At 43.9% G+C, this 19,227-nt stretch overlaps 1 protein-coding gene across 2 annotated transcripts in view; it reads right to left on the bottom strand.

Moving 5' to 3' along the window:
- Positions 1–19,227, bottom strand: part of ALDH1A3 (aldehyde dehydrogenase 1 family member A3) — a 203,244-nt gene that overhangs the window by 122,040 nt on the left and 61,977 nt on the right. For both annotated transcript variants that reach the window (XM_069222799.1, XM_069222800.1), the window contains exons 3-4: positions 14,187–14,327; positions 7,672–7,801 (exon numbers count right to left, since the gene is read on the bottom strand). In XM_069222799.1, coding sequence (XP_069078900.1) covers positions 7,672–7,801; positions 14,187–14,327 — 271 coding nt within the window. The remainder of the gene's footprint in view (positions 1–7,671; positions 7,802–14,186; positions 14,328–19,227) is intronic.

The following is a 19,227-nucleotide window of genomic DNA, read 5'->3' as shown; positions in this document are numbered from 1 at the left end:
GTCATCCATTTGGCGGTGTTAAGGAGTCTAGCGTGGAGGTTGGTTTTGGCAGTGGTAGGGTTGTGGGTGAGGGAGATGACGAGCTGGGTGTCATCTGCGTAGGATATGATGGTGATTCCGTGTGGCCGGAGGATGTTGGCGAGCGGGGCCATGTAAATGTTCAAAAGGGTAGGGCTGAGGGAGGACCGTTGGGGGACTCTGCAGATGATCTTGGTGGCTGGGGAGTGGAAGGGAGGGAGGCAGACTTTCTGGGTTCTTTCGGTGAGGAAGGAGGCAAGCCAGTCTAGGGCCTTGTGTAGAATACCTGTGTTGTAGAGGCGTGTGCAGAGTATTTGGTGGCAGACAGTATCGAAGGCAGCGGAGAGGTCCAGGAGGATGAGTGCGACGGTCTCGCCCTTGTCGACTCTGGTTCTGATGTCATCAGTACATGCAGTGAGGGCGGTCTCAGTGCTGTGGTTCTTGCGGAATCCAGACTGGGAGGCGTCAAGTGCGATGCTTTCCTCTAGGAAGTGAGACAGGCGGGTGTTCACTAGTTTCTCAGCAACCTTGGCGGGGAAGGGGAGAAGGGAAATTGGGCAGTAGTTGGTGAGGTCATCAGGGTCTGCTTTGGGCTTTTTCAGGAGTGCAGTGACTTCTGCATGCTTCCAGGAGTCTGGGAAGGTGGCAGCGTTAAAAGAGCTGTTGATTGTGGCGCGAAGCTTGGGAGCGATGGTTGGGCTGGCTTTGTTGAAAATGCCGTGGGGGCAGGGGTCTGAGGGGGAGCCTGAGTGGATGGAATTCATCATTTTTTCAGTTTCTTCGTCGTTGGTAGGGGCCCAGGTATGTAGTAGGTTGGGGGGGTGAGTCATTGCTGATCGTGTCGGTGGTGGAGGTGGCGAGTGCCTGTGGTGTGAAGCTGTTGTGTATGTTTAAGATTTTGAGGTGGAAGTGGTTGGAGAGGGAGTGGCAGAGGTGTTGTGTGTGAGTGTGGTCGATGTTGCTGGCTTTCGGTTTGGAGAGCTCTTTGATGATGGTAAAGAGTTCCTTGCTGTTGTGTGAGTTACTGTCTATGTGTTCCTTGTAGTATGCCCTTTTGGTGGTGCATATGAGTTGGTGATGTTTGCGTATGGTGGTTTTGAGGGTGGAGAAGTTGGTGGTTGAGGGTTCCTGTTGCCAAGCTTTCTCTGTTTTGCGACATTCACGCTTGGAGGCTTGGAGTTCAGTGGTGAACAAGGGGACGTTCTTGATGTTGCGGGTGGTGATGTTTCTTCTAAGAGGGGCGAGTGAGTCTGCGCAGGTTGTAATCCATTGTGTGAGGTTATGGGCAGCAATGTTGGGGTCGTTGGTGTTGGAGGGGGTTCTAAGCGAGTTGAGCATTCAGGTGTTCTGTGGGGCTCTTGTCCCACATGCGGTAGGGTGCTGTGTGTTGGTGGTGGTGTGTGGGGGGTTTGGACAAGGAGAAATGGACGCAGTGGTGGTCAGTCCAGTGGAGTTCAGTGGTGTGAGTGCAGGTTATGTGGTTGCTCGAGGTGAAGATTGCGTCTAGTGTGTGTCCTGCTGAGTTGGGGGTGATGTGACCAGCTGTTTGAGTCCTAGGTTCGTGAGGTTTTCTAGAAGGGATGTGGAGTTGTGGTTGTGGAGGTTCTCCAGGGGAAAGTTAAAGTCACCAAGGAGGATGTAGTCTGTGGAAGTGAGGGCTGATGGTGTCAGCGATGGCATCACAGAAGGGGGGGCGAGGACCTGGTGGTCTGTAGATGAGGGTTCCTCTGAGGGTGGTGTTGTTGTTTATGTGAATTAGGAAGTGCATGTGTTCTGTGCTGTCTAGGGTGTTGTGTGTGTTGGTGGTGACCTTAATGGTGTTTTTGTATATAATGGCAATGCCACCTCCTGGTTTGTTTAGACGGTCTCTACAGTGGATTTTGTAGCCATCTGGGGTGGCTGTGGCTATATCGGGCTTAGTTGAGGGATTCATCCAAGTTTCCGTGAGGAAGGCAATGTCTGGTGAGTGTGATGTGATAAGGTCCCAGAGTTCGATGGCATGCTTGTGTACGGAGCGGGTGTTTAGGAGTATGCAGTTTAGGTGGTTGTGGGGGCTGTTGTTGTTGTGGTGCGTGATGGTGTTGGTGTGGGGGGGTGTTAGTGTGTTGTGGGGTGTGTTGGTGTGGGGGGTGTTGTTGTTGCTGTGGGTTGTGGTGGTGTTGTTGTGGAGTGTGTTAGGGTTGCGGGGATTGTTGGTGTTGGAGTAGGGTCTGTTGGGATGGGCGAGGACTGGGTGGGAATTGTTGGTGTTGTGGTGTCTGGCGGTGTTGTTGTGGGGAGCGTTGGGGTTGGTGTGGGGGCGTGTGGGTGTCTCTGGTGCTTGTGGGGGAGCAGGAGAACCGGCAAGCATAGCAGGTGAAGGATCCCTGCATGTGTTTGGGGTTGGCTTGGACGCAGGCAGTCCTGGGTTGAAGGAGTGGAGTGTGGTTGTTGAGTAGTGTTGTCTGGGGTGGTCAGGGTTGGGGGGCCAGGGGAAATGGCGCTTGCCACGGTCCAGGTGCAGACAGGAACAGGCGGGCTGCCATTAAGAGGGTGGGGTGGGACGGTGGAGCAACAGGGAGGTGGGAGGGAGGGCCAATGGGTGTGCGAGGGGGACGGGGCCGCAGGGGACGCAGCGGCAGGGGGAAAGTAACCAGCAGGAGCCAGTAGAAAACGGGCGGTGAAAACAGGCAACGAAAGAGATACAGGGGGGCATAGGGGCAGAAACATGCTATGCAAACAGCACAGAACAATCACAAAGGGTCAAAAAAAAAGATGGCTACAAGAAATAGACGCAAAAAATGGCAATACAGCATACAAAAACACGAAAGGACTAAGTACGCGACAACCAGGAAATGCCTACCACTAGGCACCAGGGATGAGGCGCAGGCCGGTGCCTGCGGGTGGTGGAGGGCCTCGAACTGCTGTCCAGGCGGCAGTCGGCAGGATCAGGGCCATGGGGGCAGGCTGGTGGAGCCAAGTGGACTCCTGGCCAGAACCAGGTCAGGAAGTCACACGGGGCTCCACGCAGCGGCCGCCATTGAGAGGGTGGGGTGGGAGGGTGGAGCAGCTGGGAGGCGGGAGGGAGGGCCAATGGGTGTGCAAGGGGGTGGGGCCGCAGGGGACGCAGGGGGAAAGTAACCAGCAGGAGCCGGTAGAAAATGGGCGGTGAAAGCAGGCAACGAAAGCGATACGGGGGCACAGGGGCAGAAACACACTATGCGAACAGTGCAGAACAATCACAAAGGGTCAGAAAAAAAGATGGCTATAAGAAATAGACGCAAAAAACGGCAATACAAAATAAAGAAAGGATTACTTACGCAACAACCAGGAAATGCCTACCAGGGATGAGGCGCAGGCGGGTGCCTGCGGGTGGTGGAGGGCCTCAAACTGCTGTCCAGACAGCAGTCAGCAGGATCAGGGCCACGGGGGCAGGCTGGTGGAGCCAAGTGGACTCCTGGCCAGAACCAAGTCAGGTAGTCACACGGGGCTCCGCACAGCGGCCACCATTAAGAGGATGGGGTGGGACGGTGGAGCAGATGGGAAGCTGGATGGCGGGCCAAAGGGTGTTTTCGAGAGGTGCAGGCCGCATGGAGTAAGTGACCGACAGGACCCGGTAGAAAACAGGTAGTGAAAACAGGCAATGAAAGAGATACAGGGGGGCAAGTTGGCAGAAACACGCTATGCGAACAGCGCAGAACAGTCACAAAGGGTCAGAAAAAAAGATGGCTATAAGAAATAGACGCAAAAAACGGCAATACAAAATACAAAAACACAAAAGGATAACTTACGTGACAACCAGGAAATGCCTACCACTAGGCACCAGGGATGAGGCGCAGGCGGGTGCCTGCGGGTGGTGGAGGGCCTCGAACTGCTGTCCAGGTGGCAGTCAGCAGAATCAGGGGCAAGGGGGCAGGCTGGTGGAGCCAAGTGGACTCCTGGCCAGAACCAGGTCAGAAAGTCATACGGGGCTCCGCGCAGCGGCCGCCTTTAAGAGGGTGGGGTGGGAGGGTGGAGCAGCTGGAAGGTGGAAGGGAGGGACAATGGCTGTGTGAGGGGGGCGGGCCGCAGGGGATGCAGCAGCAGGGGGAAAGTGACCGGCAGGAGCCTGTAGAAAACGGGCGATGAAAACAGGCAACAAAAGAGATACAGGGGGGCACAGGGGCAGAAACACGCTATGCGAACAGCGCAGAACAATCACAAAGGGTCAGAATGAAAAATGGCTATAAGAAATAGGCGCAAAAAACGACAATACAACGGCAATACAAAATACAAAAACATGAAAGGATTACTTACGCGACAGCCAGGAAATGCCTACCACTAGGCACTAGGGATGAGGCGCAGGAAGGTGCCTGCGGGTGGTGGAGGGCCTCGAACTGCTGTCCAGGCAGCAGTCAGCGGGATCAGGGGCACGGGGGCAGGCTGGTGGAGCCAAGTGGACTGCTGGCCAGAACTAGGTCAGGAAGTCACATGGGGCTCCGCGCAACTGCCGCCATTAGGAAGGTGGGGTGGGAGGGTGGAGCAGCTGGGAGGTGGGAGGGAGGGCTAATGGGTGTGTGAGGGGGCAGGGCCGCAGGAGACGCAGCGGCAGGGGGAAAGTGACTGGCGGGAGCTGGTAGAAAACGGACGGTGAAAACAGGCAACTAAAGTGATACAGGGGGGCACGGGGCAGAAACACGCAATGCGGACAGCACAGAACAATCACAAAGGGTCAGGAAAAAAAGATGGCTATAAGAAATAGACGCAAAAAACAGCAATACAAAATACAAAAACACAAAAGGATTACTTATGCGACAACCAGGAAATGCCTACCACTAGGCACCAGGGATGAGGCGCATGCGGGTGGTAGAGGGCCTCGAACTGCTGTCCAGGCGGCAGGCGGCAGGATCAGGGGCATGGGGGCAGGCTGGTGGAGCCAAGTGGACTCCTGGCCAGAACCAGGTCAGGAAGTCACACGGGGCTCCACCCAGCGGCCGCCATTAAGAGGGTGGGGTGGGAGGGTGGAGCAGCTGGGAGGCGGGAGGGAGAGCCAATGGATGTGCGAGGGGGGCAAGGCCGCAGGGGACGCAGCGCCAGGGGGAAAGTGACCGGCAGGAGCCGGTAGATAACAGGCAGTGAAAACAGGCAACAAAAGAGATACAGGGGGGAAAAGGGGGCAGAAACACGCTATGTGAACAGCGCAGAACAATCACAAAGGGTCAGAAAAAAAGATGGCTATAAGAAATAGACGCAAAAAACGGCAATACAAAATACAAAAACACGAAAGGATTACTTACGCGACAACCATGAAATGTCTACCACTAGGCACCAGGGATGCCTAGGGGTCCTCCACCACCCGCAGGCAGGTGCCTACGGGTGGTGGAGGACCTCGAACTGCTGTCCAGGAGGCAGGCGGAAGGATCAGGGGCACGGGGGCAGGCTGGTGGAGCCAAGTGGACTCCAGGCCAGAATCAGGGCTAGATAGATAATTGTTGTGTTTGCACAGTAGGGTGTGGGTGGGTGGCTGCAGTCTCTTGCCTGTGTCAAGGCTCTTCACCCACCCCTCCATGACCACCTAACACCCTACTTGCTCAGCCTTCAGCTCTTCACAGCAAAGGATGTATTGTTCATCTACCACCTCAGTTCTGATGATGATCGATAGGCACTAGAGTTAAATTTCATATTTCTGAAATTCTGGCATGCGTTTGTGCAGAAAAGCTTGCCTTGTGCATACCATTGGCAGCATGTCCCTGGTTTTTAGCGTGGCCCAGTCTTGTCCCTTTAGTATGGGCTAGAAACCGTATTCATGTATAACCTGAAGAAGTACATACTAACTGCCAGGTAAAATACGATTAAAAAAATAACCATGCAAATTTATATTCAGACTATGTACTTACATACAGATAAAACATATTGTAAATATACATCTATTTTTCTCCATAGAAAGCCACTTACAGTGGACCTGCCCCATCTTTTGTTGAGTTCCGCAAGTGGGCTAGTGCCAACAGAATATGCAAGTTAAATGATGACTGTAATTAGTTGAACAGTATCCCATCCAAGAGGCAAGAGTCTATCCTAACCCTTCCTGGCACACCGCTTGTAGGTATTTTGGGAGGTGGACAAAGCAAAACAAAGGATTCTGACACCTTCAAAATAAAGCGTTAAAGGGAGAAGACCGTACCTTCAGATCGGATTGTTATCGACATCTCAAAGCGTTCCACCAGTAGGTGATGCCAAAAGGACACTATACAACATTTACAGGTTTCCCACTAACATGGCTATCCCAATTGCTGCTTACGTGCCAACAGCATTATCCCATACAAATGGACTTTCAAAATCTGCAAAGTTTAAATAAAAGAGAAAGTGCCCCTTTTCTGACCAAGGGACACCATTTTATTTAGGAAATGTGCACACAGGTAAAAGTCCTAAATATGAAATTCCACCACCCAATTGTGAAAAGAGGAAAAGGATAAAATTAGAGCTGGGTCAAAAAGGAATTTGGAATTCTATCCTTTTCAGAATTACCTCTCTCTATATCCCCCACACCAGGGGACAAATTCAGCTATTCAATTTAAGAATGTATCTTTTCAATCAGTAGAGAATAACCCAGAAATCTGGTTTCACTGGATAAGAATTCTCTATACACCCACATGATCTGCCCCCCATCACTTTAAATTGAGCAGGATTGGCTCATGTTCTGCACAGTGAAAAATGCAAACTAAGAAGTGGCAGCACTATGCTGTGACTGTGTGAGCGATACGAGAGAATCAGCATGACTAGTGATTTTAATCACTTTTTTGGTAGCTTTCCAGTATCTTGCTGCATGGGGAGAGTAGAGCCAACAATATGACATCAAAGAGCAACCTTTTATTATTAGTTAAGAAACATTTTTTGCTTCCTTAAGAACAAATTTAGCCAAAGCCAAACATTCTTGTCCCTGTCTTCACAGACTGACTTGAGAGCATCTCTTGGCACACTGCAAGCAGTTTTGAGGCAGTCATCTGCATGTAAGTGACAGCAAGACGAGTTTATTCTGAAACTTTGTCAAGCAGCACAGCTCTCATTTGGACCCTGAATTGTGGGTGACTTTTGGATTCCTGAGTTGGAACTTGCATTGAATGTCAGGTACTAGTAGGTCTACAGCATACTTAATCTATATTCTGGAATTCACTGTCCAACTTTTTGTACCATCTTTATAGACACTGGGCCTTGGTGAAACCTAAAAAATGCCTGCATAATTTGCGTAATTTCACATTGCTACACGAATTTCCCAAAATTAAACCACTACACCATTTCATGTAAGTATGTGCCCTTCACGTACAAATTTACTGTGACTGGCACAATTTGCAGTAATTTGCAGTAAAGATGCACAGTAACAGAATGAGACCCGCTATTGTTCATGGTTCACTTGTTTCAATGCATCCTCATGCCAAAAATTGACGTGAGGATGCATTTCGTGGTAAAATATAGCATGAAATGATGCATTTGTATTTCAGGTAATTACACATAAATATGTGTAATTACATTAAATCAAATTATGTGAAATTCGCACACCCCTAACTGAAGCAACATATTGAACCCTGTCATGTCTTTGTGTTGTCATTTGGCATAGGCATATTTACACTCATCACAGGAAACCCACAGTGTAAAAAATATACATAGTAGGTTGAGCACTATGTTTTTGTACTGTCTTACCTATAGGGATGGTCCGACCCTGTATTTTATCAGCCCAGCCCGCGTAATATCTCATGGTCTTTATGCAGCCCTCCAGATCAATAAGAAACGCATGAAGGAATGGTTTGCCTGTGTCCATGGTCTCCAGTGTCTGAAACACAGAAATAATCACAGCATAATGAAATTAAGGCTTCAATGCATCATCACAAGTTACATATATTACCTAGTGGTGGTCACCACTAGGCAGTTATAGTCAGGACCTGGTTTCTATATAAAAAGTGTTTTTTTTTACTTGCCTATATCTTTGGCGCCTCTTGACGAATCTTTGCAAAACTTTTCAAAAACAATTGCCAGCCCCATCAGCTGCTGCCTGGAAAGTTTTGGGGTGATCCCTCCGGGGGTGGTGGGTGGCAAGAAAAAGGAAGGGGTCTCTAAACACATTTTCCCCATTTGTTTTTCCATAGGGATTTTGAACAGCAATAGCATAAAAATTAATGGACGGAATTACACCAAATTTGGATGGAAGGTAGGTCCCGGTTCAGAAAGAACGCATTTTTTTGTTTTGGTATAATTCCATTCAGTAGTTTTTGAGAAATTAAGGGGAAAAACAAATGTGCATATCTACAGATGCGAAGGATTCATAACCCTGAATGATCTTGTGCTGAGATCTGATTGGCTGATTACACTTCAACAACAAAAACTGTAGAAGTGTTGTCAGCCATCTTGGGACTCAGCTTCAGCCGACTCTCAATAAATAAGTACAAAAAACAAACAAAAGGGGCCAGGCTATAAACACCTTGACCCCTTAGCGGTGGTGGTGAGGTCCCAAAGCGACCCCCCCCAGGGCTAAAAAGCATTTGTTTTAATTTTACAAGCAGAGACACAGTGGATCTGTGACTCCACTCATAAAAGAAAAAAGAAAACAAAGCGCGGTCTCCTGCACTTCGTTAGCCCTAATGCCCCCGGGTGGGACAAGTCCCAGGGGCTTTTAAAAAAAAAAAACAGTGGGGCCACTTGGCACCCTCCAGATGCTCTGGGGATCCCCGGGGTTTATGCATGCAGGTGGGGAGGGGGCATGCGCTCCCCCCCTGCTGCCTTGGGACCGCCACCTCCCCAGGGCTTTTATGTAATAGGTGGGGGGGTCCCTCTGCCCCCCGTCTGCCCCAGGGACCATTACCTCCTGGGGCAAACCTTGAAAAAAAGAAAGGGGGTCAATATGGGACCACCAAGCCCCAGGGACAACCACCGCCCCAGGGCTTCTATATAGATACATGCCTGTGGCTCCCACGCACCTCGGAGATCACCACCCCCCCACGGAAAACAGTAAAAAATTTAAACTCATGCCCTATGGTAACTATAACTTACGCCCTCGCCATGCAACAAATTACGGCAATCATGTCATCTTTCATAATCATTGATAATATCAATGTAATATTTGCAGTACAATTTTTGATGAGAAACCTGTACATGGAAGGGCATGAGTTATAGTTACCTTAGGGCACAAGTTATAGTTACTTGAGATAACTATAACTAGTGAATTTCTAGGTTTGGTACCATTAAAATCTGAGCCTGACTAGAACGTCCCTGTAACCTTTGTTTTTTTTAAAGTGATTTTCAGTTCCAGTGTTCAGGAACGGAAAGGACTGCACTCGCAGTTAGCCATTAATTTCCAGAAAGGCAGGAAAAACGCCCAGCGCATATAGGTCACCAATAACTTGATCACGGGCTAACAATCTATAGTCCATCATTTATGTTTATATACTGTAAAGTTAGCTGTAACGTCCATAACACTTGTTGTAGCAAGGCCAGCGATGTAATTCTCTCATTAATCCGTTGTGCACTGTGTGCTCCCTCCCACTCAAAGCATATACCATGCTCCAACAATTACAATTTAACTTGACTTGTACACAGTGTTGGGAAAGGAATAATTGGTCATTCTAACATTTCCCCAGTGCAGTGTTAACAGTGTTACTTACGTCCTTCATAAAGACTGTTTGCAAGGACACACTCGTGCAATGCATTATGGTATGCATAGTGTAAACCACCCATCACAATTCAACATAGACGTGCAGTTTTAAATCCTGAATGATAACGGAGCTGTGATACTTGTTATGCCTCTAGACTTACATATTTTATATTCCAAACATGGTCGAATGTTATCATTCACCTGGATTTTATAACATTTCAACCTGACCATGTTGGTATTTTAATCTTTAGAACTGTTCTCATTAGGAATCAATAAACCAGTTCTCCCTCAAGTCGGGTGTCTAAGACTCACTTGCCACATAAATACTATCAATCAATCTGAGTCATCCCACCAGGTCTTTATGGATTAAGTAATTTTGTCTGCAAACGTGCACCAAATGTGGGAGATAAAATTCTACCCTGTTTGGAATATAAAATACATCAGTATAGAGGCATAACAGGTATCACAGCCCCGTTATCATCCAGGATTTAAAACTGCAGGTCTGTGTTAGCTATAGTTATAGTTAGAGAGTTTTTTTGTTTTGCTAATAACTGTGGCAACGTTGGACGAATGAACACGAAATTTTCAAAAAAATAGTTTGCCACTTACTTTAGCTGCAGTCTTCAAAGTGATTCATGAAGCCGAGGCCGACAAAAAGGGGGGGTTCCAAAAAAATGTCCCCATGCAATTTCCCATTGGGATTTTGAACACGACTACAGCCCAAACCGCTGAATGGAAATACACCAAATTTGGCAGAATGCTAGATCGTGGTCCAGAAAGTTCTCTTTTGTGATTTGGTGTTAATCAGTTCAGTAGTTTTTGGAAATATTAAAGAAAAAAGATTTATGTATAACTAGGGACACAAATCCTCCGCAGCTCTGGCAGATCTCATGGTGGATTTTGATTGGCTGGCAACACTTCAACCAGGAAATGTTGGCAGCCATCTTGGGACTCAGGACTGATCCTGAGTCCCAAAAACCACAAAAAACAACAAAAGGGGCAGGGTAGGAATTCCCTGACCCCCTAGACCTGGTGGTGGGGTCCTAAAACCTTTTTTTAAATGTTTTGCCACAAATGTATGGTGGATCGGTGAGTCTGCAGCAACATTTTTAAATAAAGCAAGTGTGATTGACCATGCTTGCTTTTCTATGCTCTCCCTGGTGGGCCAGGAGAGAGGGGCGAGAGGGGCATACACGACCCCCTTCCCAGGCCGATTTCATTCGCAGAGACCCCATGCCCTGGGGTCTGGCCTTTTTATAATTGGGGAGGGGGACACGAGGCCCCCTTCTTGGTGACTTTGGCCCAGGGACCCATTCCCCAGGGCTGGCCAAATTATAATATGGTGAAGGGAGTCGCTTGGCCCCCTTCACAAGCTGCTTTCGGCCCATACTCCAGCGTCCAGACGGGTATAGAAAAGGAAAGGGGGACGCGCCTTCCGCCACCCTAAGGTAACTATAACTTGTGCCTTCGCTATGCACTGCTACTTACCCAAGATATTACATCAGTGATGACATCTTTCCTTACATCATTGATAATATCACTGCAATGTTTGCAGTGAAATTATTTATGAGAAAACTGTGCCTAGTGGGGCATGAGTTATAGTTACCTTAGGACACGAGTTATAGTTACTTGAGATATCTCTAAAGTGCTGAATTTCTATGGTTTGTGTGTGTAACTGGTGACTCTAACTATAATGTTCATGTAGCCTTTGCTTTTTTTAGTGAATAGATAGATAGATAGATAGATAGATAGATAGATAGATAGATAGATAGATAGATAGATAGATAGATAGATAGATAGATAGATAGATAGATAGATATTTGCTGAAAATCAACTGGTAATGTTGTGTTTAGGTTTTGGAATGAGATACAGTTGAAATATTAAATGAAATCAGTGATGACATCACCAATAACATCTCAGTCATAGCCAGACCCCACATCCAGTCACATCAAGATTTGGGCTCATGGACTAGGCTTCAGGAATTCTCTGATCTAACCCTCTGCAAGCTTCAAACCTCCACTGCTCACAATCTTCAGCGATATGTAGGACAAGTTTGACCTAAGGCTTAGCTTATGGTCATGGTCTGCACCCAGCTCCCCACAAGCGGCCAGCCCCCATTACGCACAGACTTTGGACATACACAGTGAAGGTTATCTGCAGGACCCAGTGACACATTAGTCCCTGCTTTTAAATACAATAGGGGCTGGACAGTGGACCTGCCCTATAGCCAGACCCTCCTCCCAACCCTCTACATGTGGCTTCCGGCCATGCACAGAGGGATGGGGGCTGCTGCACTCCCTCCTGTGTGGCCAGGCTCTTCACCCACCCCTCCATTACTACCTAACACCCTACTTGCTCGGCCTTCAGCTCTTCACAGTAAAGGGTATATTGTTCATGATTTTCAGTTGCCAGCTCTGTGCAAGTGGCCTACACCCCTGCACCCATCCTCTAGGTGAATAGAAGTAAAAAGACAGTTACTTTAATCAAAAGTGCTTAACTTCTGAAATATCTCGTTTCTTTCACATCTTTCAAAACCTTAAAGACAAGCTGATAAGAGTTCAATATTATCTAGTGAACTTTTCCCAAGATAGTGTTAATATGGGCAAAAAAGGTCAAATGATTTGACACTTCTTTCTCAACATGGATGGCAGCGTGCTTATCCTATGCTTAGAAACTCTGCTAGTAAAACAAGCATTTGATGTGAGCACATTCAGAGTGTCTGTGATGCTTGAGAGTGCTCCATAAAAAGGAGCTGCTCTCCACCTAAAACGTGGCAGCTATCCAGGGTTCACCTACTTTCCTTTTTTTGCATAAATCATGCAGCACTCTAAACCTAAAAGGGCATTCTGTGTATATCATTTCTTGAAAAAGTATGGTAAAACAAGATGCCTTTTCCAAAGCAGATCGCGGTATCCACGAGTCATCATTAGGATTGACAAATGTGGCTCCATAAGAGTAAGTCACCTTGCAGCTTTTCTGGATTAGCTATAACTTCGTAAATGGGTCCCATTTACAATGATTTAGCATGTAGCTAGCCCAACTGGACCCTCATTGGATACCTGTGGCCAGCAAGAACCGAGCATTCTCTGGCACACTGTGAAGGATTCTCTGCCCAGTTGTCATTGCTTATTTAAGTGACCCCTAGCTTTCTTTTCAATATACTACATGAACCTCATCAAGGACCTTGCCTTCACCAGACGTGCTGAATTTGAAGCCGCAGTAAAAACTCTCTTCTCCTGGCTGTGAGTCTGTAGCTACGGAGGAATTCCCCTCGAGTACTCTGCATTTCTGGCATGAGAAAGACACACGTGCCTGGACGTTTATGGCTCCTCAAAATTGGGGCAATTCTCAGTCTAGTAAAGTTTACTAACATAAAAACAAGGGATCTATTCCAGTTTTCGATGGAAATGTGCCTCACTTCCCCTTCATAGGGAACTCCCAACCTATCGAGCTGTCCACGGTTCCTGAGTATCGACCATTGATGTACACACATCACAATTCAGGGTAGGAACTTCACACGCCCTTTCCCTCTCATGAGAGGAGAAGATTGACCTCTGGCAGAAGCACGAGAAATATGATATGTGATGTGCCAGTTTAGAATGAGCATTTAATACAACATGAAGGAGTCTGTCTGAAAGGCCGAGGTGCCTGACAATTACGAGGAGGCACAACGGAAAGGACAGGGACACACAAAACTGCATATGGAGAGCTTTCACGTGTCTGTAGTCAGATGTTCACGGTGAAAGGCATGAAAGGGTTGCTGGTAAGGACATTGGATCATTATTGAAGGGTTTGGAGTTCAAAATTTTCCATTAACATTCTTTCTGTGTCGTTTATCTTTCTTTTAGTATCTTTATTGTTTAATTCTCATCCTATTTTTCAATATTGAATTGCTTCCACGTCGTACATTTTTATCTTAAAAAACGTTGGTCACCGTTAAAAAAAAAAAGAAATAATTAGAAAAAATATGAATTGGCAAAGGGATTAAAGCTTAAAGACAACAGGGCTGCTGTCTGGTAAAACACAATATTCCTCCTTTATGACATTAAAAATGGCTACACTCCTAAACTCTAGCGGACAATAATGTTGTTCATTTTGGTTTCGAATGTGTTGTTTCTTATTGAAAGTCATCTTCCATAACCAGGCCCCATGGAATGCTGTTAGCCAAACCAACATCGTTTCATACAACAGATGTCGGAGGCTCTTTTTACACTTGTCCTTCTGGTTGTTGGCCTGAAAGTTACACTGTTCGGCTGACCTGTGTCTACAGCAGCCCATAGGTCTTTCTGCCTCTCTTGTACTTTCTGTTGGTTCATCAGTCCCCAATAAACCAGTGAGCTGGAAGGCTGGCGCTAAGCCATTCCACTGACCCATCAAACAGAATCATGAAAATATGAGAGCGCACCACCAGTAAAAGCAGTTTTGCTGGTTCAGCACCAGTTTAAAAAACTTGGTTAACTATTACATCTTCACTGTCCATCTACAATGCTGCACTCAGTTATCCTATGGAAACAAAGTAGCTTAACACGACTCCCCTATGGAATGGTTGGGTTTCCGTGTGGACACTTACCGCCAGGATGACTCGATCCCGCTCCATGAGGTCAGCCAACTTGTGCAGCATTCTGCCTCGGCTCACGGCGTCCATCTGCCTCCATGGTGAGCCCTTCTGGAATGCAGCTCGTGCTGCCTTGACTGCTTTTTCTACTTCAGGCTGCAAAAAGGAAGATATATGGGAAAAGGTTTTCGGGAGTTAGAAAGGTGGAAAAGGAGTAGTCAAAAGTCACAAACAAATTCTGGAAGCTTAAGATCTGTGGTGGCCAGGAAGATACTCTTTCTCCTATCTATGTTTGACCTGATGGACTGACCTGCCCCTTTTTATATTTCATTCAGTCCCGCAGACAGATTTGTACCAGACCCCTCTTTTACAACATACTCCTAAATACTATGGTAATATGATGTGGCTTTCATATAATTTCTGTGAACCATAACGGTCACATTTAGCATTTTCTTGCAAAGATTGAGAATAACTGATGGGTACAGGATCACCCCTATCATTACTGCATCTCAATGGGGATGCTGCCTGGCACTCATCAGCTCAGTAGTGGCTGGTGTCGAGGCTGAGAGGCGGGGCAAGGGGGGAAGGGATGGACGACGCGAAAACAAACAGAAACAAAACAAACATAAAATAACTTACCTGCTGCCCGCCATGGCAACAGACTTCTGCTGCTCTCCACTGCAGGCACAGGTTCCCAGCCTGCCCTGAGCCTACCCTGAGCCCAATCCTGATGCTCCTCTCATGCTACTTGCAGCTTGAGAGCATTATCAGGATAGAGCTGATCACCCTAGCTTAGCACTCCCACGACTGAAATCAGGCCTAGTGTTTGGGAAGAGGTGTTGCAGTTTTAATAAGGGTTTAATGCAGGAGTGGGGCAGAATACAGAGTGGTGAAATAGACTGAAGTTTTGAGAACAGATCAAGTAAGTGTGAACAGAGACACACAGAACTCAAATAGGAGCTGAAACCCAGGAGAAGTGAAAGGAAGGAAAACATTGATAGTGGGCAGTGAATTGGAGTTGATAAAAAGAAGAACGCAATTTTCCTGATGCAAACAGCAACTAAACTGTTGGTAAATAGTAACAAATCGCCCAGAGGCTGACTTAACATGAGGTGCAGTCATCATGAGTTGAAGAGAAAACTGTTTATTACTGCAGTCCATTTATATCTTGCCTGTCACAAAGCCACCCACACCAAGGTTAAAACATGATGTTTTTGGTTAAAAAAAAAACTGGGCAACAAAGTTTCAATCTTTCAAAAGAGGCAACCAGTTGTAAACTAGAATACTGACTATGAAAGTGTCCACCTCCCAGAATACTGAGATCAAAATACTGATTACCAAAATATCATGCACCCTATACTTAGAATTAAAAGAACAAAAAATGTGGATTCCAAAATATTGTCCTATAGAAAAAGCTTAACATTAGAATTCACAATATCAAAAATAAAATAGCGTACAAAATTGATAATATCATTTACAAATATTAAATGTATTTATCTAAAATGAATTTTCATTTCTAAAAAGTGATCATGCTTTTAAAAATAGATTTCATATATTTTACATCATTAAAATACATTTATTTTGTAATTACACTTTATAAAATAGGATTTTGAATTGTAAATAATAAAAAATAATATACCTTTTTAATTAAAAGCTATTAAATTTTAACCTACAACAGATGGACCAATTAAAAATTTATATTTGTAAACTCCATATGAAGCTCTCTCTATATATGTATAGAAGTTAAAATTAAATTATATATCACCACAAATAAATGTATTGTTAAATTTTGTTAAATAAAATATTTTTTATACATCTATGAAACTGCCAAATTGTTGTTTTCATAAATGTTAGGGGGTCAGATTCACTATTCTATCTCCAGTCCAGCTAAGGTTGGGGTACGTACATCTATTTAGGCAGGTCAGATTTACCATTTTAATCCCAATCCAATTAAGACATGAGAAAACACGTGCATTTATAGTGGGAGTCAAATTCATTATTCTAACTCCTGTCTAACTAACAATTAGGAAAATGCATATATTTGTGGGGGTGAGATTTATAATTGACAATCAAAACTAAACAGCACGGTGGAAAGTGTTGAACTATGAAGGAGGAGGCGGGGTTGGATTTAATACTCCCACTCCAAACTAAATAATATAGTGGAAAGTGTTGGTAAAAATTCCTATTACCGCTCCAAAATAAGCAACTTAGAATAAAGCTTTGGACTCTCGAAACAGAGTGAGCTTTATTAATCATACTCAAAACTGAGTAATATTGAGAGAGGTGTTGTATTCCTACTCCAAAAAAAGTAATGTTTGGGGAAGTGTTTGAATATAGGACATTAAATTTACTATTTATACTCGAATCTAAGCAACTTTGGGGAAAATGTTGGATTCTGGGGAGGAAGTGTAGACTTATTATTTCCACCTCATTCTAAGCAACATTAGGGAAAGTTGCACTCTGGGGGGGTATCATTTACTATTGCCTCTCCAAGCCAAACACCGTTTGACTCTGGAGCATTAGATGTAGTATTCCCACTCTAAACTAAGCACCAATGAGGAAAGTGTTGGACTCTAGCAAGGGGGAGGGAGGAATGAGTGCAGATTGACTATTTCCACTCCCAACTAAATAACACAGGCAATGTGTTGAACTCTGAGGCAGGTGTCAGATTGACTATTCCAACTCCAACCCAAACTAAGCAACGTTGTATAAAGTATTGTAATCTCAGGGGTGGGGTGGGGTGTAACATTGCAGAAAATATTTATCTCTGGGGGATCTAACTTACTATTCACACACCAAACGAATGTACAGAAAAGAAAATAGTAATTAAAAAATACCAATAATGTATTTGCTATTAAAGAAAAATAAAACCTTTCAAGTAATATAAATATTTTAACAATGTAATTTCTGGTATACACATTTATATTATTTTGATATAATTTTAAAAATGTATGTTTCAATACATAACAATTCATTTACAATAATATTTTAAAATGAAGCAACTAAACAAATGTTTTAAAAATCTGAAATCTATTTTTAAACAACATAATCATATTTATTAAGAAAATAATAAAACCATTTTCAAAAAAAAAAAAAAACAAAGCAGACAAATATTTGAAACACAACATTTTAAATATATAGGTTGTACAGCATTAATACTTAAAAATGGAAATGTACTATAAAACATCGCCCACACACAACCCTTTGAATGCCCAACTACCTCAAAAATAAATAATATTAAATTAATATATTTATGTATTTGTGTGACATACCATTTAATTAAAAATATGAAAAAATAAAATATTGTAATACATTAACTTACAACACTACCCACCTAAAACTCCTATAAAACACAACAAAATGAAAAATATTACTATTACACATTTTATTTTAAAACATATTAATAAACTAAAAGAAACTAAAAACACCCCAATAAAGGATTTTTTTAAACAGACAATTTAGCAAAAAAGTAATCAAATAAGTTTAAAATGATTAAAATAAAACACCTACAAGGTCTATCAAAACCCCAATGCAGTGATGGGTATTTAAACCTCAGTATTATTGTTAGAAAAAGAAAAACAAAATACTTACTATCAATATTCATTACGATATTATAACTTCAATTTCGAGTTCTATTAATAGCATATCATCGATATGAAGGATCCACTCCTTTGGCAACCAATTGCTGGTCATTGAGCAATTACAAGCTTTCTGAAGCAGTTCATAATAATGAGAATTCCATGTCTAATAAACTTCGAAAAACAGGTATTTAAAATAATAAAGATGAGGTAGAAGAAGTGTGGCCATTAACTGGGGGCTAATAGTCATCTATTATTCTCCAGTAACCAATTAAAGTAGGTAGTCTTTTTAGTTTTTTCATAAAGACACCTTCAGCTATTCTGCCAGCAATGTTCCTCGAAAGAAATTCACAATAAAATATAAATAATCTCTACATTCATAGTGGAGCCTTTGATCCACTCTCACCATCCACTGTTCTGTTCAACTGTCATCACATTTTATTTCCTTCACCACAGCTTACAGTAATTATTATTAGTAGTATAGGGCATTTTAGTTCAGTTTGTGCACATGTTCACATCAGGCTATAATTAGTCAACTTCAGTCATAGGGCTGGTAGGCCAAGCCCTGCCTTAAATTCTGCTTTTGTATTTCGTTGTTTTAAAGTTAGCTTTGGGAATGGATATTTTTTTACTTATTTTTGCAAACATATGCACACAGCCCTTAAATGACAGCATGTTTGTTTTTGATTACTTTAAGCCTCTAGGTCCTACTGTATATATTTGCAAAAAACGTAAATCAAAAATAAACATCACAGGCTTGCAAAAGTAGAACTAATGGCTTTGGAAATCCTTGTTTTTCTGAGTGTTGTAAATTCGGGAGCATACACCTTCAGTTTATCCATTCTCTCTTGTATGAATATGTTCAAGCAAAATAGTGTACTTCACAGTGATTTAATTTGAAACCCCTTACTCAGGAAGATAAGTGTTTCTAAAAAAGCACTGTATGAATATGATAAAAAGCAGAAGGATGGCTGGAGTACATTTTACAGATTAAGATGATTTTGATTATGATGCCTAGTTGTAGATGTTCAATAACTTGCAATTTTTAATTAGGATCAGGACTGATGAATTGTGTACTTTTAACAGAATTTAAAAAGAGTAAAAAATGAACACATAATGTATTTAAATTACACTGACTTTCTTAGTTGGAAATTAAGAGAAATACACAACACATATTTTTGAAAAAATAATCCCTAAACGGGACTTTTGAAGCTTCAATAACATTTAAGGGTTGACTGTGCTGGTCAGGAGTATTAAGTAATCCCTAACTAAATATGTATAATTGAGAGTGGAACATTCTCTATGCTTGTGCCCCTTCTTCTCTTGACATAGGTCCCACCCATTTTTGTTGAGACAATATTTCAGCAAGCAATGCACAATTACATTAAAAGATAATATTCTGAAAGATTTAGGACAAAGATAGGAACTTCGATCTTTCTGAAAGTATCTTCAAAACAAGAAATAACTCTTGATTCAGT

The sequence above is a fragment of the Pleurodeles waltl genome, chromosome 3_1, assembly GCF_031143425.1.
Source record: "Pleurodeles waltl isolate 20211129_DDA chromosome 3_1, aPleWal1.hap1.20221129, whole genome shotgun sequence".
Classification (NCBI taxonomy): Eukaryota; Metazoa; Chordata; class Amphibia; order Caudata; family Salamandridae; genus Pleurodeles; species Pleurodeles waltl.
This window is presented reverse-complemented; position numbering and strand designations above follow the sequence as displayed.